The sequence below is a fragment of the Chiroxiphia lanceolata genome, chromosome 10, assembly GCF_009829145.1.
Source record: "Chiroxiphia lanceolata isolate bChiLan1 chromosome 10, bChiLan1.pri, whole genome shotgun sequence".
Taxonomy (NCBI): domain Eukaryota; kingdom Metazoa; phylum Chordata; class Aves; order Passeriformes; family Pipridae; genus Chiroxiphia; species Chiroxiphia lanceolata.
The window spans coordinates 22,206,241-22,233,671 of record NC_045646.1 but is presented as its reverse complement, the minus strand read 5'-3'; the positions used below and the strand labels follow the sequence as shown (position 1 = coordinate 22,233,671).

The window sequence follows — 27,431 nt, the reverse complement described above, 5'->3', positions numbered from 1 at the left end:
TTTTAGTGTCTTTTATTTTGTTTTTAGTTCTGGGGGTGTCAGTAAAGGCAACACAAGGTTAAAGGAGGTCGTTGTACAGTGTTATGTGCTCCTACCCATCGTGGCTTGCAGAGCACACTCGGTCAAACACAACTGGCAACAGCATGGAAGGTGGTTTTACTGTAGAGAAACCTCACTTTTAGGTAAGAGGAGTTGGTAGCACTTTGATTTGAAGAGTGTGCAACGGTGGTACAAGTGTCAGTGAGTTGGTTTGAATCGCTTTTAAGGGAGACCCTTTTGACAAGGGGGGCTGTCCCTCAGGGTACTGTGTGTCTGTGAGTCTGTGCCCATCTCCAGCTCTCTGCTTTCCTTTCTAGCAGACCCAGATGTCTTGCACATGCCCCACTTTGGGCTTTTTCTCCTTTCCTTTGGTCACAGTTGATGGCTCTTGGCACTGGTCCTGCAGAATTGCAGTCCCATTCACCTGCCTTGGCAGGGAGGACTGTCCAGAGTCTCAGATTTGGGGACATTCTGGTTAAAATCTCGATCTGATTCTATGATTCTGATTTTTTTTTTTCCTTCTTCCCTGTCACCCACCCCACTGCTGAAGGTTAGGACACTCAGAAGAGGGGTGTTTGCCTACAGGGTTGGAAGAGTGGATCTGAGATTTCACAAATGTTGAGAACTTGACAATGAAATGCTCCTCTCACCACCTTATCTATGCCAATATTTACCCAGACTTTTGCCTGTTGGAGAATCATTTGCTGTCTCACTTCACCTGTTTGCTCATCCAGGTAGAAGTTTTCACGGTGCTGTCCCTCTTGTACCCCTAAGTGTGTGCAGAGTAGATTTATGAACAGCCCTGCTGCTGTATAATTATGAAATTAACCTTCGAGCCACTGCCATCTCTCTTCTAATTTTCTGCTGTAGTCAGTGGAATGTGCCACAAGAAGTGTTAAGGATTTGCTTTGCTTCTGTGCTTCCCTGTGCCTGTTCCTGGCCAGCCCTGGAGGCAGGACACTGGGATTGCTGGGCCTTTGGTCCCCTGCAGCAGAACCCTCCTTCCCTGTCAAAGGTTGGTTTAGGAGTTTTGCCCAAGATGGCCATCAAGTTCCCAGGGCCTTTAAATAACAAATGTTTGCTATTTTTGAGTATTGGCATAATATTGGTATCCTCAGTCTTGGGCAATTTTAGTCGTTCGCCAGTTTATTAAAATTGAAGGTCACAGGATTGGAGAACTTGTTAAATGATTATTTTAGGACTGGGCTCAAATCAACATGATGTGCCAGCTAGAAACGTTATGCCTAGCAGATGCTGGATAACATTCCTGTTTGTTATTAATTGGCTTGGAAATACTTAATTATCCTGTCTTTTTCAAATATAGTGAACAGATATTTTTTTTTTAATACTTCTAGCACCCATTTCCTCCACAGTTTGGCCTGTTATTTCTGCTAGTGGTCTAGTTACTTGGTTGCCCTTTCAGAAATCCTGTTGCCTATCAGCTTTTCGCTGGCAGTTGTGTGGTCCCTTATGAACTTTGGATTTTCAGTGTCTTCTACCTTTATAGTATTTGGTACATTTTTTTTTTCTATTTTATTGTTAATACTGAACTAAATTTATGCATAAAATCGTATTCAGGCATCTTCCCAGAGTTCCCTGCTTTTGCCAGTGTTTTTGTCTCAGAAGGAGGAAAGTTATTTTTCTTTCTAATATTGATCAACTTATTTACTCAGTAGCGGTGCATCAAAAGAGCTGTGCAATGTGTACTATGAAAATACCCAACTGGTTGCAACCCAACATAATTTTGGGGACATTTTAGGTTGCTTTTTCTATTTCACAATGAGTTAAGGTAGTTATCTCGCTTAAATTCAGGACCTTTGTGCTTGAAAATTTTAGTCTGAGCTCTTGAGACATAGATGAAATTGAGTGTTGGGGTGCTGAACCAAACCACCACAGAGAATAAAATCTGAAATTTTATGTGCAAGCTGCTTTCTTCCCTTGGAGTCTTCGTGGGGTTTTGTTCCCACTTATTTTCCCTGCTGGTTTTTTTTTTTTTTTAATGTCACTGCAATTAACCCTTGGAAACCTCTGAAAATTATTTTCCTTTCTATTTTTATTCTGGCTTTTCTCATTCTATAGTGGTATTTCTCTTCCTTTTCTTCCACTTCTTGCATGTGCTACTGTGCTCCCCCTTCCAGTTCGTGAATTTATCCCTTTTTGCTTTAGGGCACAGGAGTAAAATAACATTTTTGGGTCTGTTTTGAAAATGCCAGGGAAATCTGGGAGCTGTTTTTGTCCCATGGTGGTGGTGTTGGCTGAGGGCTGGGCTCCGGAGGGGGAGGGAAGGCAAGGCAGGGAGTCAAAGCAGGTGCAACTGGGATTTGAAATGGTGGCACAGAGTGATCCCTTTGGAGAAGGGACATCTCTCTCCACACCTCCCCTCCTGCTTCCCCTGGGGCACAGCAGTGCAGCTGTTGTGCTGTCTGGGTAGAAATCTGGTGCTTTGGTGACTTTTAAATCTTAGAGAGGAGATATTTCTTCAGCGAAAGTTACCTGGGGCTTTCTTTGATCTTGGAAGTAGGTAACAAGAAATTTGCATTCCTTTTAATTTTCCCTGGCCAACTCAACTCAGAAACCACAGTCCAGAATCCAAGCCCTTCTCCCTCCACAGGAACTGGTGTCAGTGGTGCTGGTTCAAATAGAACAAAATCCCTGATTTCTCAACCCAGATCTGTTGTTGTTACATCCAGTCCTGGTTTATTTTGGGATGTTACCCACTTCCTATAAGGAAAGGTGGGATTCTCTCAGGCTTTCTTTTAAGATGTGCACCAGCAGAGTAAATTTTGGGACAACCTGTTATAGCATAATTGGTTCCTCCTTGCTAGGAAAAGGTATGGTGAAAATATAGAAATCCTGTGTCTTAATAATTTGGAGGCTGCAGATAGTTCAGAAGGAGTTTTAAAGTCCAAAAGGATGGATTCTGGTCAACCCTGAGACAGTGTTATTGCAGAGCTTACAGCCCAGGTTATCCTTCAAACCTTGACCTTCATTCCTGGACATGCTCATCCCTCCACTCCATCCCTCGTATTTCAAGGATACAAAACCAAGGCATAACTTGTGCTCTTCCCCTGTCCGGGTCTAAGTTAATCACAGCTGCTCTTGTGAGCATTCACCAGGACTCTACCATCCATTTGGGTGCCCTTGCACGTGGTCTGCACAACTGAGTGTGTTCCATTGGCTTGGAATTGAAGCTGGAATGGGAATGGCTGGTGGGCTGGGATCCGTGGGTGCTGTGCCCACCGTTCCTCATGGAGCCCCGGGTGTGAAACTCTGCCTGCTCCAATCTTTGTTTCTCAGTGTTCCTGAGTGTTGGGAGCTCGTCTGCCCGCTGCTGGGAATGTTTGACTGGAGCTGAATGCAGGATTTTGTCAGCGCTCCTATTTTTATTTTGCTGGTGCTTTTGCATCGCTAATCAAACACAAGCCTCCTATTGTTCTCCCTGCTGCCTCCTTCCAGTACGTGCTTATATTTAGTTGTTTTAATAATAATACCCCGGGTTTGTAATCCTGCAAGAAGCCGGGGAGATGATAAACTCCTTTTCTGATTACCAAATGCATTTGATTCATACACCAGATGGCTGTTATTTGACACGCTGCTGTTCCCCAGGAGCGGCACAGACTCGGGGCTATCGGAGGATGTCCTCGCTGGTCCTCCCCCCGGGGTGGCAGCACTGATGCCATTTTCCGGGGGGCTCAGGCAGTTGGGTGCCTGGCTTTGGCTGGGATTGGCTGCCCCCCTCTCCCCTCTGCCGGTGCCCAGCCCCAGCCGGAGCCACCGAATCTCCAACCATCCCGATTTCCATCCATTCATGAATCCGTGACGTCAGCACGCTCTGTGCTTCTTTGCAGCAGGCTGCAGGATTGTGTGGGTGGAATTTCCTTTTATTTTGCAACACTTCCTTTTTTTTTTTTATTTTTTTTTTAAATTTTTTTTTTATTTTTTTTTTCCCCCCCCTTCCATCTTTTTAAAACGAGAAAATGGAGCATCACATAGGAAATCTTCGTCCCCGTGAGTATCTGGAGGAAAATGTGGTTTTGTGAGAGGTGTGTGGGTCTCTGTGTGTGTGTGTGTGTGTTCCATGGTCAGCGCTCCCCTTTCGCCATTTATTTCGGAAGGACAGATGGATGTTGCATTTGTGATGTGAAAGGGCTGAAAAAATGATGCTGAGAGAGGGAAGAGGGAACGTGAAACCTTAATTTATCCATCACTGCATATCAATCTGAGAGCTGGCCTGGCCTTTGCCTGTCGGTGTGATAGACATTTTTCACTTGCAATTTTGCACGTTATCTTCCTGTGCCCCCCTTTTAAAGGGGAAGGGAATGGCAGTGGAGAATGGATATAAATGGAATATGCAGGCAATGACATAAGAATTACAAGAGATAGTATAAAGAGGCAGGATTGTATTTTTTTGCCTTTTAGGCAAAATTGTAATTTTTTTTTTCCTTGTGGGCTAATAAAACAATTCTTCTGTTGTGCTACAGTGATTAATAATTTAATTTCATTTCTGAGATGAAGGAGATGTGTTTTCTTTCAATCAGCCGGGCAGGAATTTGTTCTTGTATTATTGCAAATAGCAGTCTGAGCTGTCTCTGGTGTGCTGAACACATGATTTTCACCCCTCATTTTCCTAATAAATGAGGGAACTGGGAGTACCTTTGCAGTTAACGATACTGTTCACTGGGGCAAGATTTGTCATATTCCTGCTCACCTGAATGGGGCATGATGTCATGTTTTCTCCCAATGAAAAGAGGAACTGCTCTTTATTTTTGTTTTGGGGGGGTGGTTTAAGTACTGCAATAGCTTAATCATGTCAAACCACATGTCTCCCTTAAGTAAATGAAAAAAAAGGGGGTATTTTAAGTAGATCTGGAGAAAGATGACATCAGGCCCATGTGTTTGGATATACTGATTTTAGCAATAGGCAGTCTGTTCAATAGAAGCAGCTGAGGGGAATGTATTTTGATAAATAATTTTGAGGGAGAAAACATGAAAATGTTTGAAATGAGAGAGGTTCAGTCGGTCTGACGGGGACATATGGGCACTTTTCCCAGTGCCTGCTCTGTGTGTAGCCACTGACACCTTGGGATACCCTAAAATGTGGAGGGTAGAGTTGTCATGGGTTGAAAAGTTTTTTGTCACTGTCCTTTTTGTTGTGTCCCCAAATGTATGCGGGTTTTGTTTCTAGAGAGAGGCAGCCCTTTGAACCTCTGGCTGTGACAGCCTTCCGCTGAGAAATACAAATAAACCCGGATTTTGATGTAGTGGGGGTTTTGTTTGTTTGTTTTGCTTTAACACCAGTTTTGTTTCCTGTCTTTGGGGCCTCCAGTGTGAGTCTTTGATCCAGAATGGTCCTGTCATTCAGATTTGTCTTTGTCCCCTGCTGCCTGATAGTTAAATTTATAGCTGGCATTCATTTTGACCCCTGTGCCGGGAATTAGCAAGTAACTTCTAGCACAGAATATATGGTAGGGACTCTCACTGCTCCTCAGCTATTTGTGAATTTGTGTTTGACCATGTTTGGGGGTTTTTTTGGTTGCATTTTTAACCTCCCTCTTTTGTCTGCTGTTGTAAAGATTTGGTAAGTGGCTTATCTCCAGTGGATCAGAAAATTGAGTAATGATTTATTTGAAAATCTCTTCCTAGGTAAGCCCTTTCACAATTAGTAGTTATTAAAACATGGGTCTGCTCTAAGCAGTGGCAGGATAAGAAAGATTTTACAGTATTTCCTGTTTTCTTAGGACTTTTTTTTTTTTTTTACAGCAAATATGGGGTGGTGAGTGATTAGACTGGAGTTGTTCCCACCTGGTACCTGTTCCAGGCTGTCTGCAGTCAAGATGTGGGGAGGGGATTTAGAGTAGGGCTTCTTAAAATGGCACAGTTTTAAAGTAAAGCTTTTTTTGTATAAAATTAAGAGATCTGATGTGGCTTATGTGAACACTTTGCTCTTCAGTTCTGGTCCCTGGGGCCAGAGCAGGCAGGGGAAGGGGCATTGAGCCTTTTAGCCAAGCTCTCACCTGAGATCCTGTATTTGGAGGAAAACAGCAGCAGGTTTACTGCTTGTACAACTTCCAGTGAGTTCTCAGCCATAACTGACTCAAAACGAGTCAGCTGAGGGAAATGTTACCTCTGAAGCTCTCGGAGTTTGGCACTTCACCAAGCCCTGTCCAGCTTATGGGACTTTGGTTTTTATCCATTCGTGCAGGGGCTTAGGCTTTTGTAGTCTCCTGTTGTGTGACATTGCAGCAAATCACTCTCATTTCCTGGGGAGGGAGGAGTAAATATTTCACCCAAAACACAGAGTACTCTCAGGGTGGAATGGCAGGGTGGCAGCTGCAGCTGAAGTGCTGTGGTGGGCTGGGAGCAGCAGCTCTGTGTGTGCTTACTCCCACCCCTATAAATACTCAGTGTGTGTTTTGACCTCTGTCCTCTTTCCCTGCTTACAACTTCAGCTGAGAATTTGGTGACTGGAGGGGGTTCAAAGGCTTTAGCAACAGTTGGGTGTAGGCCAGGGGGAAGAGTAGATGTGTCTGTGTCAAGTATATGGTTGATGACCCCCTGGTGAAGCTGTGGTTGTTGGTGCTGGTTCCCCTGGAGCAGTTGGAGGGGTGCTGTGAGGGAAGGAAGGAGAAAGTCCTGGTGTGGGTGAGAGGCTGGACCTTTTCCAGCTTAGTGGGCTGGAGGAATGGAGTTGTCTGTGTGGACACTGTATTCATTCCTGGCATAGTTGTCCTTTCCTGTCCCCAGCCCTATACTCTGTTACCTTCTGGAGGACACCACAGTCAGTAATGCAGCTGCACAGCTGTGACTTTTCTGCTGCCACACAGAAAATCCATCACAGATCCCCCAATGTTGGGTTATCCACTGTAGCCCATCCAGTGGGGATGCACCAGGGGCTGGGTGCTGGGTGCCACGAGTCCTGCCAGGCCTCTGGGGCTCCTGTGTGGCTCTCTGCTCTGGGGCTGTGCTGCCTGTGTGCCCTGATGGTGTTCCCAGCCCATGGTGGCCTCGGAGCAGGCTCACACCTTACTCTGTGTCACTAATACAGGCTTACTCCAGGCTCCTGAGCAGGGCATTGTGCCTCGGCTCTGTTGAGCAATAATCCTCTTTGCTGTGTATGGTGCTTGCTAAATACATCTGAGTACTACTGTCATTCCTCATCTGAGATCTGCCAGCTGGATTTCCAGTGTCCTTCCCCTTCCCATCAGGTCCTGGGACCTGGGACAGAGTCCGGAGCGCTGCACATGCCCCGGGAATTTTGGTACTTCCATGGGTAGTTGTTCAGTTATTTAATACAGGGCATGAAGCACATAAGCTGTTAGTGCTGAGAAGTTCGTGTGAGTAGCTTTTACATGTCAAATGTGCTTTGCAAATATTGAATAATTCATGTCTACTATAAAAATAAAAACAAACGTGGGAGTGAGCGAATTTACCTGAGACCAGTCTGATGCCTCACGTGAGTTAAAGTGAGACTTTGATTCATTCACTGGATTCCTGAGAACGGCACTGTGATATTGATCTTCATCCTCAAAGATCTTTCAGACATTAATTAATTTTAACGCTAGTCCTTGGAGGAAAATATGATGTTTCAGTGCTGTAAGTGGGGAAAATTCCAAGGTATTGTTTGTTGGTAGGACTGGAACATTTAATGGCTTCATGTAGCAAGGTCAGCGAGGCTGTAAGGCCTCTGTGAACTCAGCTTGGAGATTTTCCTGGGCTTTGTTGTTGTAAAATATTTGAATTTGAGTCCTTAAATCTGTTGTTATTTAGTCACTGTCCTTTAGTGACTATACTTTGGTTATTTAGTAATGTAATGTGGATCTTCAATGTGCAGAATTGGGAAGGATGGACAGAAAAGGAGCAGAGCAGAGCCTGAAACCTGTGACTGGATCCTGCCATGAAAACAGCTGGAAAGACAAAAGAGAAGAGTGTAACCTAAGGTCATTTCTAAATTTTGATCTGAGACAGATTCCAACAGCAATTCAGCTGTATAAAAGGCTAATCAGCATTTAGTCTGTCTTTGTAGCAGCTGAATGTTTGGCAATATATTGATGGGCTTGTGGTGGAGGGTATCAATGGTCAGTGAGGTGTCAGAACACTGTGAAGCTGCTGCTGTTCCATGTGTGCACGTAGCTCATGACACGTGGCAGCCAGAGGGAGGGGAAACAAATAGCAAATGGGTGATTAAAAGTTAAACTGATTTTTTTTTGGAAGTAAGTGTGGTCCTTGGTTTGTTCCCCCTGCTCCCCAGAGGCTGGTGGCTGATGGGTTCTCCTTTCCTCCAAAGCCAAGGACCTCTACCCAGAGCTGCTCTCCCACAGAGAGGTGCATTCCCCAAATCCTGCAGCGAATACGAGAGTCATTATGCAACATCACTTATTTCCTATGGCATCAGATTATGCAATTTCTGAGCAGAAGAATGCAAAGCCCTGGAAGAACACAGTAGCATTTTAACAGATCCAAAAATACCTTCTCCAGGATAGAGGAAGCAGTTCAGTGTGTAGTGCTGGAAATACACTGTTATGTAAGGTGCTTATTCCCCAGCCGTGCTGGGCAGGCCTGGCTGGCAGGTGGAGCAGGACATGCTCTCCCTGCCACTGGAGAGGTCTCCCTGCACACACAGGAGGTGGATGGGCCCTTTGTCTGCCTTCTTCACTAAGATGAATTTTTATTGCTTGGTGGTTTTCATCCCTTTTGCCAAAAAAAAAAAAAAAAGTGGGTGCTTGATTTCTCTTTCCACATCAAGCACCGCTTCTCCACCCCCCCACAAATTTGTGACCTTCTGTTGAAGAAGTTCCTAGTGAAATATTTGTCTGGTGTTTGGTGGAGATTGAAATTCCTATGCTGAGAGCTAGGGCAGATGTACACATTGCATGTGGGGATAAGATTCACCACAGTTCTTTTAAGGTGAAGTCTGCCTTGGAAATCTATTAAATTTCCTTGTAGGAGTCAAGAGCAAGTCAGAAAAGGGCATCTGGTTGACACAATCTGTTGGGATTTTGGCAGGAATACTTACCAGAGACTTTTAAAGATACTTAAGCAGCTATAAAATAACAGGGATGCCCATCTCAAGCAAATATTTGATTAAAGTATATGAAATAAGCGTAGGGGATAAATAACATTGTTGAAACATTTTTCTCTGCTTTGGAGATTTCACTACTCAGTCTTTCCACCTGTTCTTCCTATATCCAGATCACTTAGGAATATTCTGAAGCAAGAGCATTTGGACTGTGAGGCTACCCAAGGAAGGTGTTCAGGGTAATAACCACATAGGGCAGCTGGAGGGAATATTGGAAGGCTCCAGTGAACTTGGGTGATAAAATGTCAGTTCAATTTAGTGTTGATTAAATACAATTTAGTCTTAACATCCAGTACATAGGAATTAGGCTCTGACCTAGCTTTTACTGCTCAAGAATGAGATCTTAAGGTTGTAAGAGACCCGTGGAAGTTAGCTTAGCATCCCGAGGCGTGCCTAGACATCAGATGGAATTAGAGGAATAGTTAGGAAAGCAACAAAGAACCAAAATAACCATTGTGCCTTTGTGCATTTCTGTGGCATTCTGTCCTCACTGGGAATCTTGGCTGTGATCTGACTTTCTCAATTTACATCCTCAACTGCCCAGAGAAGCTGTGGCTGCCCCTGGATCCCTGGAAGTGTCCAAGGCCAGGTTGAACAGGGCTTGGAGCAACCTGGGACAGTGGAAGGTGTCCTTGCCCATGGCAGGGGGTGGGACTGGATGGTCTTTAAGGTCCCTTTCAACCCAAACCATTCTGGGATTCTATAATTCTAAGGTTGGTATAAGAGAAGTGGAACAGAGGTGATCAGAGATGCAGTGAGAGAGAAGGTCGAGTGGGAACTGTTATACTTGAAACAGGATGTTGGAGTGGAGGATGGAGTGTTCATAAAGTCACAGCTGGAATTAAAGAGGTAAATAGGTTCAGGTGTCACTGAAGCAGTGAACACCTGGCTGTTTGAAGAAAGGAATTAGGGAGACATGCAAAGTGCAGAGTAGCTGGTGTTGCCTTCTGCAGCACAGAGTTAAACCACAGAACTCCCTGCCATGGCACAGTGGTTGCCAAAGTTCTGGTTAAAAAAAAATTCCTTGATGCATTTGCACAGGAGAAATCCTGTGTGGGCTATTGCAGAGAACCCCCCCTGTGTGCTGTGAGCAGGGGGGCTGGTGACACTGCTCTGGTGAGGGTTGGCTGCCTGCAGAGCCTTCCCTTGGCTTTTGGAGGCAGGAAATGGGGTAGATGATCTTGTCCTCCTGGGCTGGGGTGGTTTCTTCCTATGCTGCAGCCTAGGTGCCACTTATTTCTCCTCTGCCAGGCTCAGTTGGGATGTGTGAGGTGCCAAGCAAACCTCCAGCTGGCTCTGTGCACAGAGCCTGAATTCAGCCATTATGGATATTTCTTGGCTGGCACACCGTGCTATTTTTGTCATTGTCAGAAAGGGTTCAGACCACAGAGCTAGACAGGGTTCTCTTTCTTGCTGATGCAGCCACAGACAAAAGTATATCACAACTGTAAAATCCCTTTTGCCAAAAAGGGTGCATCCCTGTTTTAGGGTAGCCTGTATTCAATATGTCCAGACTGACTTAAATCAGCATGAGGTCAAGCTTCTGTTGGGAGAACATGGACATAGCTCCCATAACAACACTTCCATGGCTGTGGTCTCGTGTTCTTAATGCCCATGGCTGGGTTAGAATATTCTGTTAACCTTTTAGGATGGTGATGATGATAGTTGTGAGCCCCACATCGCTCAGGTGGGGATTGTGGTGACTGCAAAAGGTCTTTTGTTGAGGTGGCATCCAAATAGTTACTGGAGAAAGGAACTAAAGGGTATATTCCAGTCAGGATGTGCAGAAGTAGTGTAGTGTTTATCTGACAGGGTAAAGCACAAAAAAGCCAGTGTTACAAGACCTCATTTTCCCAGATAAAGCTGCTGTTTATTGTGGAGCAAGTTTGGGCACATGCAGAAATGTGTTCAGAGGTGTTGCAGTGACAGAAAACCTCAAGTGGGTCAGATGAAGAATTTTCAACTGTTTTATCATGAACTGATTGTTTTGGCGGTGTCACAATTGTAATATTTAAAAATAAGACTGGGTTGTGGCTGAGCGTTCACGTGGGTGTGAGATGGGAAGAAACCTGTTTCCTTGAAGGAGCAGCATGTCTGGAGAAAGAGATTGATGGCTTAACAACACCCAAGCTTTTGCCTTGGGCTGCTCCATAGTTGGTTTAAAGGTTTGCCCATAGCGTGGCCTGGTCTGCACCGAGTTATTGTGGACAAGCTTCATAGTGTAATTTTTTTTTTTTAACCTTACAAAACAGATAATGTAACTTATAAAATGTAATGTAATTAATGTAGTAATGTGACTTGAAAAAAAATCCAGCCCCCCTGAAAACAAACTCGTTCTCTATTAATAAATCTTTTACTTTTTGTTTTCAAAACAACCATGCAAAAAACACAAGCATATATTTCAAGTGATGCAAAAAGTGTGGCAGAAGAGGAATATCTGATCCGCTCATATAGCATTTTCCTCACCAGGAGACTGGTGAGAAAGAGGAAAACTTTGTTGGAATCCTGTGTAATGAAATGATGTGATTCAAACCCCAAAGGTCAGAAGTGACAGGCAAAGCTCTGGGATTTGCCAGCTCAGCAGCTCTGTGTGTTCCTGTGCTGGAGCTGTACAGAGATGGGAGAGGACTGTGCATCAGCCTGTTGTAAAACTTCCCTGTAGAAACTAAGAGAGAATCACAAGGGGCAGGAGAACCCAGCTGGGAGATGTGTAACAGGATGACTATGATTTATAAACATATTTTTTGTGGATTTTGTTAGATTTTTAGGCATTTTAAGGCATTGTCCCAAGTGGAGGTGATGCACACCTCCAATTCCAGTCATGTTATCAGTGAGGAAACGTGTAGTTACCTTGTACCCACAGTAGCCAGAAGGAAATCGTGCTGAGTACCAGGAAAAAGCAAGGACCTCCAGGGCCTGGATGTAAATAGTGATGTGAACAGGAATCTCTGTCCTTGGTAGTTCTGTGGCCCAGCCAGCTGGTTTCTGCCAGCTGCTCTTTTACAGACTTTAAACTTGGATCAGACAGTTGCTTTTATTCCCTTTGCATATTGAAAGTGCAGGCAGAGAATGTGCTTTGCTGGGTAATACAGAAATAGTGCTGCAGGGAAACTAACTCAGTGTTACTGGAGGTTTGGGCTGTTAGGACACTCTGTACTTATACCACCTTTCCAGCACAGTAACTTTTTTGTCTCTGTGCTGTATCAGGAATGGTGATTTGCCACTCAATTTTTAGCACAGCTCTTTGAAGGAGAAACCTTAAAGGGGAAACTTCAGTTAGAGCCCATTCAGGGCATTGGGTTAACTCAGCTGTGTCTGCAAACCTGGCCATTGCCTTGACACTTTTATAAATATTGGGCTTGTGTAGGCAGCCACGTGCTTTGGTGGCTCTGAGTACATCCTAGAACACTTTCTGGATGGCTGTTTCCAGGGGCAGACGCTGTATCAGGCAAGGTGAGAGCATGCCTTGTGATAGCTGATTAACCCACTTGGTGATTTGGTTAAACTCTCACTTTTCTGATAGTTTTAAACTGTGTTTTGGGCTGCCTGACATGCTGAGGTGCAGCCTTACTCTTCCCAGAAGAGATGTTCTTCCTGCTCCTTTTTTCTGAGCGTGGTGGGTTTTGCCTGGAAAAAAATACTTTGCCTGGAAATGGAATCATTTACGGGAAGTTGTGATCATAGAAAATGACACTGATCCTCAAATCTCCTTCCACGTGTAAGATAATTTGTTAGTGCAGAGTGCATGAACTCATCAGAACAGTTCAAATCAGAGGGTCTGCCTTGAAGTCTGTGTGTGCAGCAGCACTTTGTGAAGTCAGAGTCTTAAATATGCACAGTCCTCCCACACACAGAGCTTCCAGCTTTTGACTGGAAGGCTGCTACAGCAGGAGCATGGCTGAGATGGAAACAGCACAGCCCTTGGCTCTGCCCTTCCCTGGCAAAGTTAAGGAGGCACATGCAGATCATAATCATGGAATCATGGAATGGTTTGGGTTGGAAGGGGCCTTAAAGCCCATCCAGTCCCACCCCCTGCCATGGGCAGGGACACCTTCCACTAACCCAGGTTGCTCCGAGCCCTGTTCAACCTGGCCTTGGACACTTCCAGGGATCCAGGGGCAGCCACAGCTTCTCTGGGCAACCTGTACCAGGGCCTCACCACCCTCACAGGGAACAATTCCTTCCAAATATCCCATCTCACCCTGGCCTTTGGCAGTGGGAAGCCATTCCCCCTTGTCCTGTCACTGTGTGCCCTTATGAAAACATGGCAAACAGCCTGGATATAATGAAACTTCAAACTTTCAAGAAAAAATTTTTCTTTGCCTTGAATGAAACTTAGATTTCTTTTATTGGGAAGAGTTCAACATGAAAAATCTCAGCCTTTTGGTGCTCTGACCGAAAGAATGGAGGAGACAGGATGATAAACCTTTAAAAAATGCTCTTCTTCCCTTCTGTGAAGAGAGGGTGAGGCTGAAGACAACCCAGTTTATTTGTGTTGAATCAAATTTTGCTAAAGCAAGAGGTTGCACATTGCAGAATTTACTGTAATGGGAGAGAATTAAAAAAATTCATTTCCCCAACAAGCTGGCACTGATGTGTCATGGCAGAAACTGCTTGCTACCCCCACCAGGGTTTCTGGACCATTTTGCTTCACATTGGCTTGATATGAAGTTGTTTTAAAATAAGTGCTGCTGTCTTATGCTCTCCAAACAATGAGTTTGCTACACCTCTGAAAATCAGGCTGCTTATGTAAGGGCCTAAGTAAGGCTGTATCATGCCAATTTGAAAATACTTCTGTGACCTTTGCCTGCCTCCTGTCTCCATCCAGGGGCGTGTAAGATGGCAGAGCACTGCACTTAAAGGCTTTTTTTTATTTGAAATATCTCAGGGAAGGCAATTTTATCTGGGAAAACAGATTTGATGTCCCTCAGTCCAGGGGTTTGTTCTTGGCTGGGCTACTGCAGCCATGTCTAAGCTGTGTTGTGAAAAGCTGTTCTTTCCCTGTTAAACCAAAATTCCAGAGTCAGAAAACTGCATAGAAAGGTAAAAGCAAAAACTTAAACTTGTGCTAGTGTACTCTGAGAGCCAGGTAATAGCAAAATGATTTTATCCTCCAAGTCTGATTTAATCCTTTATGCACTTCCCATGGCTTAGATTTGAAATACTTTGGGGACACTGTCACCTCAAATTCTGCCCTTACTTTCATATTTCTTACAGGAAAATCTGACTGATGTTTTGTTTACGTTGCTTAGTGTTCTGTGTCACCAAAAGTTACAAACATTCTCTGTAGGAACACTGGACACATTTTGCTTTTGTTTAAAGAATCACTTCTTTCTCTCAGAATGTTGGAGGTGAGCAGGAGCAGTGCCCAGAAACACTTAGTTGGGCCTGGCTTGGTGTTTTTCTGAAATTCTGCTCAGGCCTGAAACTTTTTCTCATCAGCAACAAAATCTGTGATGATAGAACCACTACTACTAGTAGTAATTATACTACTGAGGTCACACTGCAGCTTCCCACACTGAGGAGTCAGTCCTTGTAATGCTGGTCAGAGGTAGGTCAGGAATAACCAACTCTCCAGCTTCCAGTACGAGTCTCATTCAGCTCCTGTACTGTCTGGGCCGTGCTGCAACATTTCCCTCACCTGCTGTTTTGTTTTCTTTTGAAGACAAAGTCTGCAGCCTAAATAATGTCCTTCTACTAAAGCTTTAATGCAGAATCCATGTGATCAGGAAGAAGTACAGGAACGTAATCCAGGCTCGTGCTGTTCTCTTTTGCTGCTTCCTCTGCTGGGGAGGGACTGAAGCCCAGGGCATGAGCTTTTCATCCCACAGGCTGAAGGTCTTATCTCTCCTCTCTGCAATGACCTCATCTTGAGGAGTTATGGGTCTGAGCTGTTCCCTTTCCATTGGCTGTGTCCTACCTGGCCACCTCTTTCTTCTTTTCAGTGGCTGTTTGCAGAGCCCGGGACTTTGCACGCAGTGTAACTGATCTCACTTCTGAACAAAATACTTTGCTAATGCCGTTTATTTTTTTCCACCTCTCAGCTTCTTATGGAATTTAAAACCGGACTTTGTTCTGTGTTATGGGATGAATGAACTGAATTACTTTTGGCACAAAGTTAGAGCCTCTTGTTTCAGAAGTGGGTTCAATCACTGTATGGGCCATTCACTTAGGAGTTGGACTTGATGATCCTTATGGGTCCCTTCCAGCTCAGAATATTCTGTGAAGTGACTCTGTCCCAAAAAAGTGTTTTGGCAGTTGGCAGCTCTGGCAGCCTGACCCGTGGCTGTGGACCTGGCTCTGTGGGGAGGTAACAGAATGGGTTGTAAGAAAAGGGTCCCTCAGTGGAGCTCATAACAAGAGATGAGGGGACTTCTTAAAAGGAATCCCAGCTCTGAATTTATGTGCACCCTACCAGGATCTCCTGCAGGGAAAAACAGAGAGCAGTGGGAGGAGATGATCTTGTGGAAGGAGGGAGATCAGCAAGGAGGGTCTGCTGTGAACTCTGAGTCTTACTTGTTTATGAGGGTGACATGTATGTGATTAGAGAATTGAACAATATCTTTGCCACACTGAACTTGAAAGGATTAAACTAAAGGTCCGGGGATGGTCATAAGTAGGTGGGGCTCAGAGGGAGCGGCTACAAGCCATCACTAAGTGGGCTCAAGTACCTGTATCACTGGGCTTTGTTTTTCTAATGTCTTGTCTCGAGGGTTTGCGGAGGAATCCTGAGCTTGTGGGCTGTGCCAGACCAGAAACAGAGGCTGGATTCAACCCATACCTGAGCTGGGAAACCCCCGGGGCCAGCTTCAGTCAGATAAATGCTATAGTAACTCTTCCGCAAAGAGTCTTTGATGATTTTGACCTTTAGGCTCTTGTTTAAAACTTGTGGTGTTTGTTTACCAGGCAATTCCTGCAGTAGGTTACCGAGAGTACTGCCTGAGTGGAGTTTCTGTTGGAATTATTTATTTGTTTCTTTTAGGGCAGTAATTATTTACCAAGTATCAGCAGTTGTCTGGAAAGCCTAGTTAATTATCACCTCGCCTTAGTGAAAGCGCACGACGTGAAAATACTTAAATAAAAATTTGAAAGTTGTTCTTTTTCCTCTCCTTTCAGGTACTGGGTCCACGTGTCGCATCTGAGTTGTGTTGCACAAATTCTCTAAGCCCCAGCTCGGCCCGTCTCCTTGATGCACACTCACAGCATCATGGCCAGCACTCAGGAGCGCCTGGGCCTGTCTTCCTCCCCGAACTCCATGGGCAAAGCTTTCTGTGAGGACAAAGACTTGGGTAGGTTCCCCGACGAGCACACTCCGGCCGGGACCCACCCGTCCCCCGAGCTCATCGAGGACGTGCGGGACAAGGGTTTGCTGCCGGCGGAGCTGCTGGAGGGCGTGAGCAGCCCGGTCACGGCGGCCGTGCTCACCAGCATCAGCGAGGACTCCCGGGACCAGTTCGAGAACAGCGTCCTGCAGCTGCGGGAGCAGGACGAGCCCGACACGCCCGTCCCGCAGGGCCCGCGGGGCGCGGGGGACGGGGACAGCCACGGCGCGGGGGACGATGTCAAGGTGCAGTTCAACAGGTCGGGCAGCGGCAGCGGCGGCTTCCTCGAGGGGCTCTTCGGGTGCCTGAGGCCCGTGTGGAACATCATAGGCAAGGCGTACTCCACGGACTACAAACTGCAGCAGCAAGGTGAGCAGGGGAGCCGGCCTGCGGCGCTGCGGGGGGAGCGTGTGACGGGCAGGGAGGGCACCCAGGGCTTCTGCCCAGCTTCCCACGGGACCGCCGCTCTTGTGTCGTGCAGCCCTCTTCTGGGCGTGCAAAGACAAATCCTGCACTGCAGAGCCAGCAGCCGTCATTTGTGGCAAAAGCAGCTCGGGATGGAGTCAAAACCAGCTGCCTGTTCTGCCCCGTGTGTGGTCCGTTGTGACAGTGTCTGAATCTGAACCGAGCGTGGGGATCAGAAGGATCTCTGCTGAGGTGGTTGGTACAATCCCTGTGTTAATTTCTGGAGGTTTTTCATGTCAGATGGGCAACACTGACATAGGCATTTCCCGTTGGGAATCTGTATGTGAAGGCTTTTCCAGCTGACCACCTGGTAGCAGAAGTGTCGCTTCTCTTTTAAAAAGACTTGTGTGCCTTTTTATTCAGCAGTAATTTTCCTCTTTAAAATACCATTCCATTCAGAACTTATCTTTCCAGAAATAAGGTTTATACCTTTTTTCATTTAAATGTGTAAGTGTATGTGAGTATGAATATATATATAAAATATGTAGTTTGGAAATAAGTGATGTCCCAGTTGATTTCATATCTATATATGGTATGATACTTATATCATATATATAGATATAAGTCTCTTTAGGTGCTGCTGAAAGCTAAAGGGCAGAGTATGTTCTGCTGTTGGTGTCTGATTTCTCCCCTAGAACAGGGGGAGGGAGGTGGCAGATGGGAAAAGAACAAGCTGTCATTAGAATTAAGGAGCTGAAATGGTGGAGGCTTATGGAAAATGGGAACAGCCTGGCCACCATGGTACCATGGGGCAGAAGTGTCCTGTGCTGCTGTGACCATCACTCACTATTAATCAAATGGTTCTCTAGCACTGACAAATTATAAGATACGTGGTCAGAAACCTGTCTAAGTGGTTCATATCTAAACCCCAGAGGGATGGGGAACAACTGCTAATATGAGGGAACAGAGCTGTTAAACAACATTTGGGTGAATTTGGCTTGATATAAACTTACTCCTTCCCAGAGTCAGTCATTCCCAGCTCATAATGGAGTAGGAAATGCACCTCTGCATTCCAGGATGGCAGGTGGCTCCTGAGCAGCACCTGTGTGCTCAGCAAGGGTTTGCTTGGCTTGAAATCCTTTGGCACAGTCGGTTCTAAGTTTTGTTTGCACGTTGTTTATTCAGTGTGTCACATGTGGTTCAGACTATAAATATAAAAAGTGACTGGAAGGTCCTTGGGGGATTAACACTGTTGGGGTGATTGCACAATATGTGGAGTTGGATGTGGACAGTTTTGGAAGGGACTGTCTGGCTGGGGAGTCTCCCTTGGGAAGGAGAAGGGGATTGTGAGCAGTCAAATGACATCCAGAGGAGCACTTGGTTTTGTATGGAAGTCACTTGTGTCAAAGACTGAAGCACTAATGAGTGAAAATGAGCAGCTGAGAGGGGGGCTGGGTTGGAGGGTGCTCGCAGATCTTCTGTGCACAGAGGGGTCTTGCTGTTCTCTGTGCCCTGAGCGTGTCCAGAGCCATGGAGCCAGGGACTTCTAGCAGTTTGCTGTTGGCATCAGCCCCTTCTAAAAGGGCAGCTTTGAACTGGCTACAGATGTGGTAAGGCTGAGGATTAATTGGGGTCTGCTATAAACCGCCTGTGTGGTTTAGCTGCATCTTCAGTGTCTTCACCGTAAGCGATGGGAATGAAAAGGAGATGTTTCTTATATTATTATTTTTTCCTCTGAACTGCTCTGATGGCAGAAGTGCACTTCTGTTGCCCAAGGATAAGCCTTTCCAAACTGTTGCTGTGCTAAAATTTGAGGGTTTTGTCAGAATATTCATGTTCCGTTTTCCAGATGATCTCATTCTTGCTTCTTGCCACCAGAAAATCATCTTTGTGTGCGTTTCATCAGCTACATACAAGCCAGCACTTCAGTAACTGATGTGATTATTTTTATTTTTGCTGTCTTTTAGCAAGAGCACAGAGGAGTTTGTGTTTGTGTTTGTGCAAGTCCTGTGCATTTGGAGAAGAGGCTGAGGAAATGTCTCTGGCTCTTTCAGCAGCAAGGAGAGGCTTGTGGTGACCTTTCCTTCCCCTGGGAACTTCTTTACAGCTTTGGGCTGGTGCCACAGATCTTGCAGATGATATTTTTTCCCTTCTTCATGAGACAGCTACTTTAAGCCTCATCCAGGAGCAATCCTTTGTGTTGGGCTGAATCAACAGCTGGGGTAGGAGCCCAGTTTGGATCTGCAGCCCTGCGGCCTTGCAGTACTTAAAGGGGATTATAAAAAAGAGGGAGAGTGGCTTTTTACAGAGACAGGTAGTGATAGAGCAAGGAGGAATGGTTTTAACTAAAAGAGGAGAGATTTAGATTAGATGTCAGGAAGAAATTCTTCCCTGTGAGGGTGGTGAGAACCTGGCACAGGTTGCCCAGAGAAGCTGTGGCTGCCCCTGGATCCCTGGAAGTGTCCAAGGCCTGGTTGGATGGGGCTTGGAGCAACCTGGTCTGTGGTGTCCTGCCCGTGGCAGGGGGTGGAACTGGGTGAGCTTTAAGATCCTTCCAACCCAAACCATTCTATGTTGCCTGGAGGTGCTTCCTGGTACTTTTTGGTGCTCTCCATAATCCCTGCCTGCCTGCTTTGGATCTCCTGCAGGCCCAGGCTCTAGGACATGGTGGTGGTGGTGTTGTGGTGTGCCTACAACTAGTGAAATACAGATAGGTCCCATGCTCTTGGCAGATGTCTGATCCTTGAGCCCACATTGCCTGTGAAGGTCTGGCTCGTGACTGGGTAAATGAGGGGAAAGATAAGAACAACTTTTACATGATTCCACGTTATTTTCTTGCTGAAAACACACCTTGAATGTCCTTCCCAATATCCAAGGTGGTCATCAAGAGGAGTGGGTTTCCATGCTTCCCTTAAGGACCCACTCTGGGAGCTGCTGCAGGCTGGTGGGCTGAGCAGTGCCAGCACTGCTTGGTGAGGGGCCTTTCCTGCAGGGAGGGTTTGCTTTTGTGTTGTTCAGTGCCAGCTGATTATCTGAGGTTTAAGTATTTGACCCATAAAGACCCATAAAACCCCTCCTGACTGTTTTTCCAGTTGCTTACCCTGATTTCTAAAGGTTGTTGGTGAGTGCTTTCAGGGAGATACAGTCAGTTCTTTCATTTGCATCTACCAGTTACTTAATTGGGATTGTTGGGACTCCAGCACTTTAAAGTAAGACTTGTTTGTGTTTCCTACAGGCTCATTAGACTTGCAAGCCATTTCCTTTGGATTAAGAATCGTCTCCAGGAGTTGCTTTCACTTTTCCCTTCACAAGTTACGTGTTTACTGTCGCCGTGAGGGTTTTTGTGTGTACCTGGAGAGCAAGGTGCCCATCCAAGGGTGGTTGTGGTGATGGGGTTTCTGTAAACCAGAGATGCTTCTTGTCACAGTGCCAGGGCTGGCCAGCAGCCAACGCTGGAAAAAACTTCCTCCAAATAGATTGGCTCAGGCTTGGGCTGCTCCTGCATTTCTTTCCCCATGGGAAACAGATTCCCATCATTCTACTCCAATGGTTCTTAATCACCTCAGAAACGCAAGTTCTTGCGTAATTCCTGCTGCTATTACACTCTAATTTATTTAGGGCTGGTTTCTTTAGGCCCAGAAGGGTCTGACTGTTGCACTGTATGTTACATGTGGTTTGGCTCTTTGTTCCTCTTGATATTCCCAAAGCTGTGGCTGCTCCATCCCTGGAAGTGTCCAAGGCCAGGTTGGATGGGGCTTGGAGTAACCTGGGCTACTGGAAGGTGTCCCTGCCCATGGCAGGGGGTGGAACTGGATGAGCTTTAAGGTCCCTTCCAACCCAAAGCACCCCAGGATTCTGTGAAAGAAACAGCTATTTCAGTACAATGGAATTGTTTCAATGTTGCCCATATAAAAACACTGTTCACCCCCCCCCCCCAAAGATCACCTGTATTTGCCACCTCCTTTCAGGAGCAGTGAATTTGCGAATCAAATAGAAATACAGATCTTCTCAATTTATTTGTGACTGCTCTCATTTTATTTGTTTTCTTTATTTAAAGTCTTTTTAGTATCTAGATGTCTGGCGACTTAAATACCAATTACAGTTCTGGGCTGTGAGCGGATCCATCCGTGTGGAAAACAGCCTTGTGTCTTGGGGGGGGAACGTGTGCCCAGGGTTGAACTTTGCCCTGCCAAGGCGGGGGGAATTTCTGCTGTAGATGAACACTGTTGTTGTTTCTGGTTCAGTGAGCAGAAGGAGTGCTGGGGTCTGGCTCCAGAGGGGAGCTGACTCTCCATGGCTGTGCCTGGGGAGCAACCATTCAGCAGGAGACAGCCAGCCAGTGTCTGACTGACACAGGGATGAAGGAGGGAAAGGTTCCCATTGGGATCAGCCCACAGACAGTTTGGGGATATGTCTCCCTTCAGTGACAGGATCAAAAATGTTCACTTTGGCATAATCCCAGCTGCAGCCCTGGGAACACCCCGGTGGCTCAGGAAAAGGATGAGACAAAAAGACACACCTTTGCAGTCTCCAACAGGACTGTGCAGGTGTGACTTCCTTTTATTTCAGAAATCAGTGGGTTACTGGTTGTTTTTTCTGCTAAATAATTTGCTCTCTAAACTTACACATTTGTTGAGTCATGATAAATAAATGATCGTCTGCCTTTTGTCTTGCTGTTTGTGAAATTTAAGGTAATTTCAGGGTGACTCACAGAGAGCAAGGGTTTCTGTTCTGATGGGTACAGCCCTCCTGAAGCAGTTTATACTGTGCCACTGGACCACTCCAGGACTGTCTCTACAAATGTGTGTGGGTCCCAAAGAGGAGGAGTTGCTTAAGCTTGTTTTGCCTGTTTGACACTGATAACACACAACATTGGTGTGGGAAAGACCCGTTTCTGCCACTGCTGGTGGTGGTTGATGTGCTTTATGTATTTGGGTGACTTGGTGGTTGCTGGTCTGTGTTTTACAGCCTACCACCTCTGCATTTCCCTTTTATTTCCTATTTGTGCCCAATTTGGATGGAGGGAAACCCTCAATATTTTTTTATGTCAGCTGTGAATATTAAACGTTTTTTCTCATCTATGCTTTTCTATGGAGTCACGTACTTTGTAAGAGATACTGTCCTCCTTCAGTGTTGGGGTAGAGGATCTCCTCCCAAAATTGCCAATCCGGGGTCCCTGGCATGTTCAGTTCCTGCCTGCCAAGTCAAAGTGGCCCACCCAAGTGGTTAGCAGGGTGGTGAGCTCTGAGAAAGCAGCAGGAAGGATGGGAATGAGCAGGCTGGAGGTGACTGAGGTGGATGAAAGGGATGCTGGGGCTGAGCACGTGCTGTGTGTGCTTCCATTGCTTTCTGCCACCTACTACCTCTAGAAAAGTCCACCTGGAGGTGTAGGAGAGGTGGACCAGGTGCTGCCCTGGTGTGATCTTACAGCAGAATATTTTCATGGTCTTTGTCTTGGCCGTTATCCCGTTTTTCTGCCTGTGCCAGATACCTGGGAGGTGCCGTTTGAGGAGATCTCGGAGCTGCAGTGGCTGGGCAGCGGAGCACAGGGAGCAGTGTTCCTGGGCAAATTCCGGGCGGAGGAGGTGGCCATCAAGAAAGTGAGGGATCAGAACGAAACGGATATCAAGCACCTGAGGAAGCTCAAACACCCCAACATCATCGCGTTCAAGTAGGTCGTGGGACTTGTTCCAAGTGTTCCTTTGTCCAGGCAAGAGCCTTCTGCTCAGGTTCTCTGGGCAAGCCAGCCTTGCTGTCCAGCTGTGTGTCTGCAGCTCCTCACCGAGTTCTCTTTGGCAGGGGGGTCTGCACTCAAGCCCCGTGCTACTGCATCATCATGGAATACTGTGCCCACGGGCAGCTCTACGAGGTCCTGCGGGCGGGCAGGAAGGTCACCCCTCGGCTGCTGGTGGACTGGTCCACGGGCATTGCCAGTGGCATGAACTACCTGCACCTTCACAAAATCATCCATCGAGACCTCAAGTCACCAAAGTGAGTCTCAGCTGCTTAAACATCCCCGTTTGGGTTCCTCAGGTCACCGGTTTCAGCTGCTTAAATATCCCCCAGTTTGGGTTCCTCAGGTCACCAAAGGGAGTCTCAGCTGCTTAAACATCCCCCAGTTTTGGTGCTGTTTTTTTCTTGAGGGATAGTTTGAAGTTTGGTCAAAAGGCTCTACTATTCTTTTTCCACATTGTCTCAAAACTAATGAGAGTGAAACTACTGAAACTCGTTGGCACTCCCTTCCTGTGCTGTGGTTTAACAAGTCTGGAAATGCTACCAGTACCTTGATACATGATTAATAGCAGTCAGGAAATACTTAGTGATTTCATAGCGTCCAGTCCTTTTTGACAGTGGGATATTCTGTTGCTTTCTGCTTTTTATTTTTCCTTCTTAATCTCTTGTTATTTTCCTGATTTTTCTGGAACATGTCTCTCATTTCTCTGTTGCTTTCTGACTAAAACATTCTAGCTGCTTATGTTCTTACTCCCTAGATCTTCATCACTTTTTTAACCTGTGACAGTGCATTAAGATAATGCTTTTAGATGGTTTACAGCACAGCTTAAGGTACAGAGGTGCCTCTGAATCCTCAGTTACTTGTTAATTTGCAGTTTTATCAGGATTGATTTTTGATTTGTAGCATGCAGAAGTGCATTTGAGGAACAAAACACAACCCCAAAGCGAGTGAGAGCTTTCATCAGTGAAAACACATAATCTTTTCTCTTGTACTGCAGTTGTGAGCAGCATGGCCTCATCAACTGGTCATGTTGATTAAGAAGGGATTTATTCCCGGGGGCTGTTGCGCTACATGAAAAGTCATAAAATGCTGATTTCTTTGTTGTTGTTTTTTTTTTTTTTCCCCTCTAGTGTTTTAGTTACACACACAGATGCAGTAAAAATTTCAGATTTCGGTACATCTAAAGAGCTCAGTGATAAAAGCACCAAGATGTCCTTTGCGGGAACAGTGGCTTGGATGGCCCCGGAGGTGATACGGAACGAGCCCGTCTCCGAGAAGGTGGATATCTGGTGAGTAGAGTTCAGGGTTAAGTATCTTCACCTTCTGATTAGCCACTTGGTTTTCCAGCACTTCCCACCTTCTTTCCTCATCCTGTGCCTGGGGGTGGTTTGCTCTGGGGTGGACTGTTCCTTTCTCCCTCTGCCTGGTGCCCTGAGCTGCGTTCCTGTGGGCTGTGATGGAGAGGGCAATGACACACACATGTGGAGGTTCCTGATGAGGCCCAGTGCAACCTGTGTCCTGCAGGGAGCAGGTGCAGAGGTTCTGCCCTGTGTCGTTATTCAGCCTAGAGCTTTCTTCCAGTGCTCAGGACCCCCTCAGCAACCTCAGCAGCCAGGGTGGTTTTCCATTGCTTTCTGCCCTCTCAGGCCATGCTGGAGCTGTAGGGAGGCCTCTGCCCCACCACCTTGTGCTTTCTGCACACCAGGCTTGGATGTTACATGAGCAGCCACAGGATTACAGTCCAGTGACTCTAACCCTGGATCCAAAAGGGAGGAAACCAGGAAAGGCTCTGAATTTTGAAACCTGTTTCCATCCCATGTGAAACATGCTTTGTGTCCAAAGGAACAGAAGGAAAGGTTCAGTTTCCATGCTATTAAAAATGCTTGAGAGGGCTCAGCCTTGGAGCTCCTGTGGGAAGTCTCTCCACAGGTTTCAGAGCCCTCAGGGGAACTGCATCTCTGTTTCTGCCTCATTATTTCTGCATATTAAATGTCAGCAGCCAGGACAAATGCCCTTCTCCCTGCTTTACAGCCAGGAGGAATTTTCCTTCTTGTGGTTTTTCAGCTTCAGATGCTGTCACATCCCTGACCCAGCAGGAAGCTGCAGGACAAAGCTGTGGGTGGCTCTGGGGGTGATGGAGTCAGACAGCAGCCTGCCTGCTGCTCCAGTCTGAGCTCAGAGCTGGGCTTGACCTGATGGGCAGGGTTTCCTGTGGGGAAGGTGGTGTGACCTGTGGTGTGCAGCTGCTCTGGTGCCCACGGTGTCCTGCATGTTCATTTAGTGTGGATGTACAGCCCACAGCTCATCAGAACATGGTGTTCTGCCTGCTCAGGTAGTGTGGATGTACAGCCCACAGCACGGCCAGCCCTGCTGGGAGAAACTCTGGGCTTGTTTTGGAAAGAAAATACGCTCAGCATTTGTCTTCTGAGCTCCTCCCTTTGAACCACAGGATCGTGAAGAGGAATGGTGCTGGATTTCCACCCTCAGCTTTCTGTCCTTTAGAGGGGTTTAGGTTCAGGAATGTTGTGTGGAGCATCCTGTCTGATACAGCCAGCTGATGGGCTCTCCTTTACTCCTTCCCTCAGTCTTGGAGACGCTGCTCTTTGGTACAATGTCCTCTTGAGTCCACAGCAGTGGTGATTGCTCCGACTCCTCCTTGCCATCCCTGCCTCCCCCAAGACGAGTTAAAAACGATGTTCATGGATGCTGGCAACAAATGAGAACAGTTCCTAAGCTGCTTATATGTCTGCTCTCTCTCATCTTTAACAGCATGCTAAAAAATAAATCTATAATCTTATCAGGAGTCTTGAAAATCCTTTGTCAGTTCTTAGTCATAACAAAGCTGAAACCAGATGAGCTTTCCTCGTAGTTTGTCCAAATACCTGGATCCCTGCTTTCCTGCAGCACATGGATAAAAATTTCAAGAGAAAAAAATGTTCCAACTTTGCTTTTTTTGATTTTTTTTTCCCCCCACATGATTTGAAGCCAATGGGCTTTGAAAGTGCAACGTTTTTCACGTGAAGTTGTTTCCTGGCTGATGGTTGTCCGGACCTGGCAGCTTGTCCCTTAGAAGTTTTTCTGTACTTAATAAAAGCAACTGGATATTGGTACAAGCCAGACACAGAAACAGCCTTCTCACTTTTCACCTGGTTGGACCTGCTGTCTTGGCAGGGTCGGTGTCCCACAGGGGGATGGGGTGTAAGTAAGGTGACACGTCTGGGTTGGAAATGGAGATGGTTGTACCTCACCTGTGTCACAGCCCCGTTGTTGATGTGCAGTAACAGTGGTGTTGGTTCTCAGCAGCATTTTGTTTACCTCTCTGTTGACTGGTTTGGTGTTTCATTGGTGTTTTATTGGGTGAAGATTGTAAATAAATCAAATAACACTTGGCTGTTATAAATTAAGGTTTATGTCCTTCCCCATCATTAAGAAAGAGAAGCAAAGTGAGTTTTCTTGCCTGCATCTTTCAGTTCTCGTAGGAGGTTCTTTCCCAGACTGAGTTCTCTTAATTAATTTTTTTCTTGCTTTCTTCAACACAAAGGAAATATCAGTGAGACCTCATGTACTTTTGGTACTGACACTTCTGCATGTGGCATTTGTTTCCTAATTTCTGTGTTGTAGTAGTTGTAGTGCTGAGTTTCAAACCTGTGAAACTCTTACCTGGGCATACAGGTAACAGTAGAGGGAGCTTTTGGCTAGGGAAAAATATGTCAGTTATAAAAAGAAAAGCCACTAAACCTTTGTTGTGTTGTCTCTGTAAGACACTCAGTTCTGTCTGTGCAGTAGTCGGTGATCTGTTCCTGCCAACCAGGACAGTCCAAAGTCTATCTGAGAGAAGCAGACTTTCCTTTTCATTTAACAGGACTAACACTTGATCTATACAGGAAATGTGCTTTCAGGATTTTTAAGTTCTCACAAATAAATAGGAAAGGGTGGGTGAAAACCAGTGTGGTTTGGTGTTCAGCCTAGTGCTGGGGCAGAGGAGGAAGAGTCACCTGGGGTGTTAAAAACCACTGTTGCATCTACTTGCAATTTCAGACCAGACATCCCTATTTCCCTGTTTTTGCCTAACAAACTGTTCTTTTCAAGCTGCAGAGCATGAATTCAATTTATCCTGGTTTATTTCTTCTTCAGGTCATTTGGGGTAGTTTTGTGGGAGCTGCTTACGGGAGAGATTCCCTACAAGGACGTGGATTCCTCGGCCATCATCTGGGGAGTGGGCAGTAACAGCCTGCACCTTCCCGTCCCTTCCACCTGCCCAGATGGCTTCAAAATCCTCATGAAGCAAACCTGGTAAGAGCCTGAACCCTGCAGAGCACAGACCTAGGGCTGGCTCCCAGCTCCCTCCAGACTCCCAGTAAATCCAGCATCAGGGTGGGAGTGTTGAGCCCAGAGCAGGGGGCTCTGAAAAGCTCCCACACTTGTCCTGAGAGCAGTAAGTTTTAACATTTTGGATCCTGCTTCCTTGTGGCAGCGGGGTTGGCCCCAGAAGGACATTTGGAGGTTAGAGGAAGTAGGGAGAGACCTGTCTGTTTTGCTGAGTGGATGGGGCAGGGGAGGGAATGGGCAGACACTGGAGATGGGCTGGTGAGCAGGAAGGAGTTATATAGGAGAGAAGTGGGAGCAGAGCCTTACGGAGCCCCAGCAGGTGGCAGTTACCCCTGAGTTACCTGTGCAGCGTGAATCAGGAGCAGGCAGCACAAAGGGCATCTTCAGTGGCCTTCAAGATTGGTTTGATTTGTTGTAGCAGAGCAGGGGATAAAAGGTGGGAAGAGAAAAGGAGCTGGAAGTGAAGTAGAGGTAAAATTCCTTGAGGCTGGCTCCAGAGTGAAGGGAACTGATTTTTCACTCTGAA

At 46.2% G+C, this 27,431-nt stretch overlaps 1 protein-coding gene across 5 annotated transcripts in view; it reads left to right on the top strand.

Annotated features, from left to right (window-relative positions):
- The window catches only part of MAP3K13 (mitogen-activated protein kinase kinase kinase 13), a 71,645-nt gene that overhangs the window by 30,433 nt on the left and 13,781 nt on the right, over window positions 1–27,431 (top strand). For 4 of the 5 annotated variants that reach the window (XM_032697742.1, XM_032697740.1, XM_032697744.1 and 1 more), the window contains 5 exons: window positions 16,232–16,806; window positions 22,330–22,513; window positions 22,642–22,833; window positions 23,707–23,865; window positions 26,711–26,869. In XM_032697742.1, the coding sequence (XP_032553633.1) occupies window positions 16,305–16,806; window positions 22,330–22,513; window positions 22,642–22,833; window positions 23,707–23,865; window positions 26,711–26,869 (1,196 nt within the window). In that variant the 5' untranslated portion in view covers window positions 16,232–16,304. Of the gene's footprint in view, window positions 1–3,765; window positions 4,048–16,231; window positions 16,807–22,329; window positions 22,514–22,641; window positions 22,834–23,706; window positions 23,866–26,710; window positions 26,870–27,431 lie in introns of those variants that run through there. The other variant, XM_032697743.1, reaches the window with a different exon arrangement.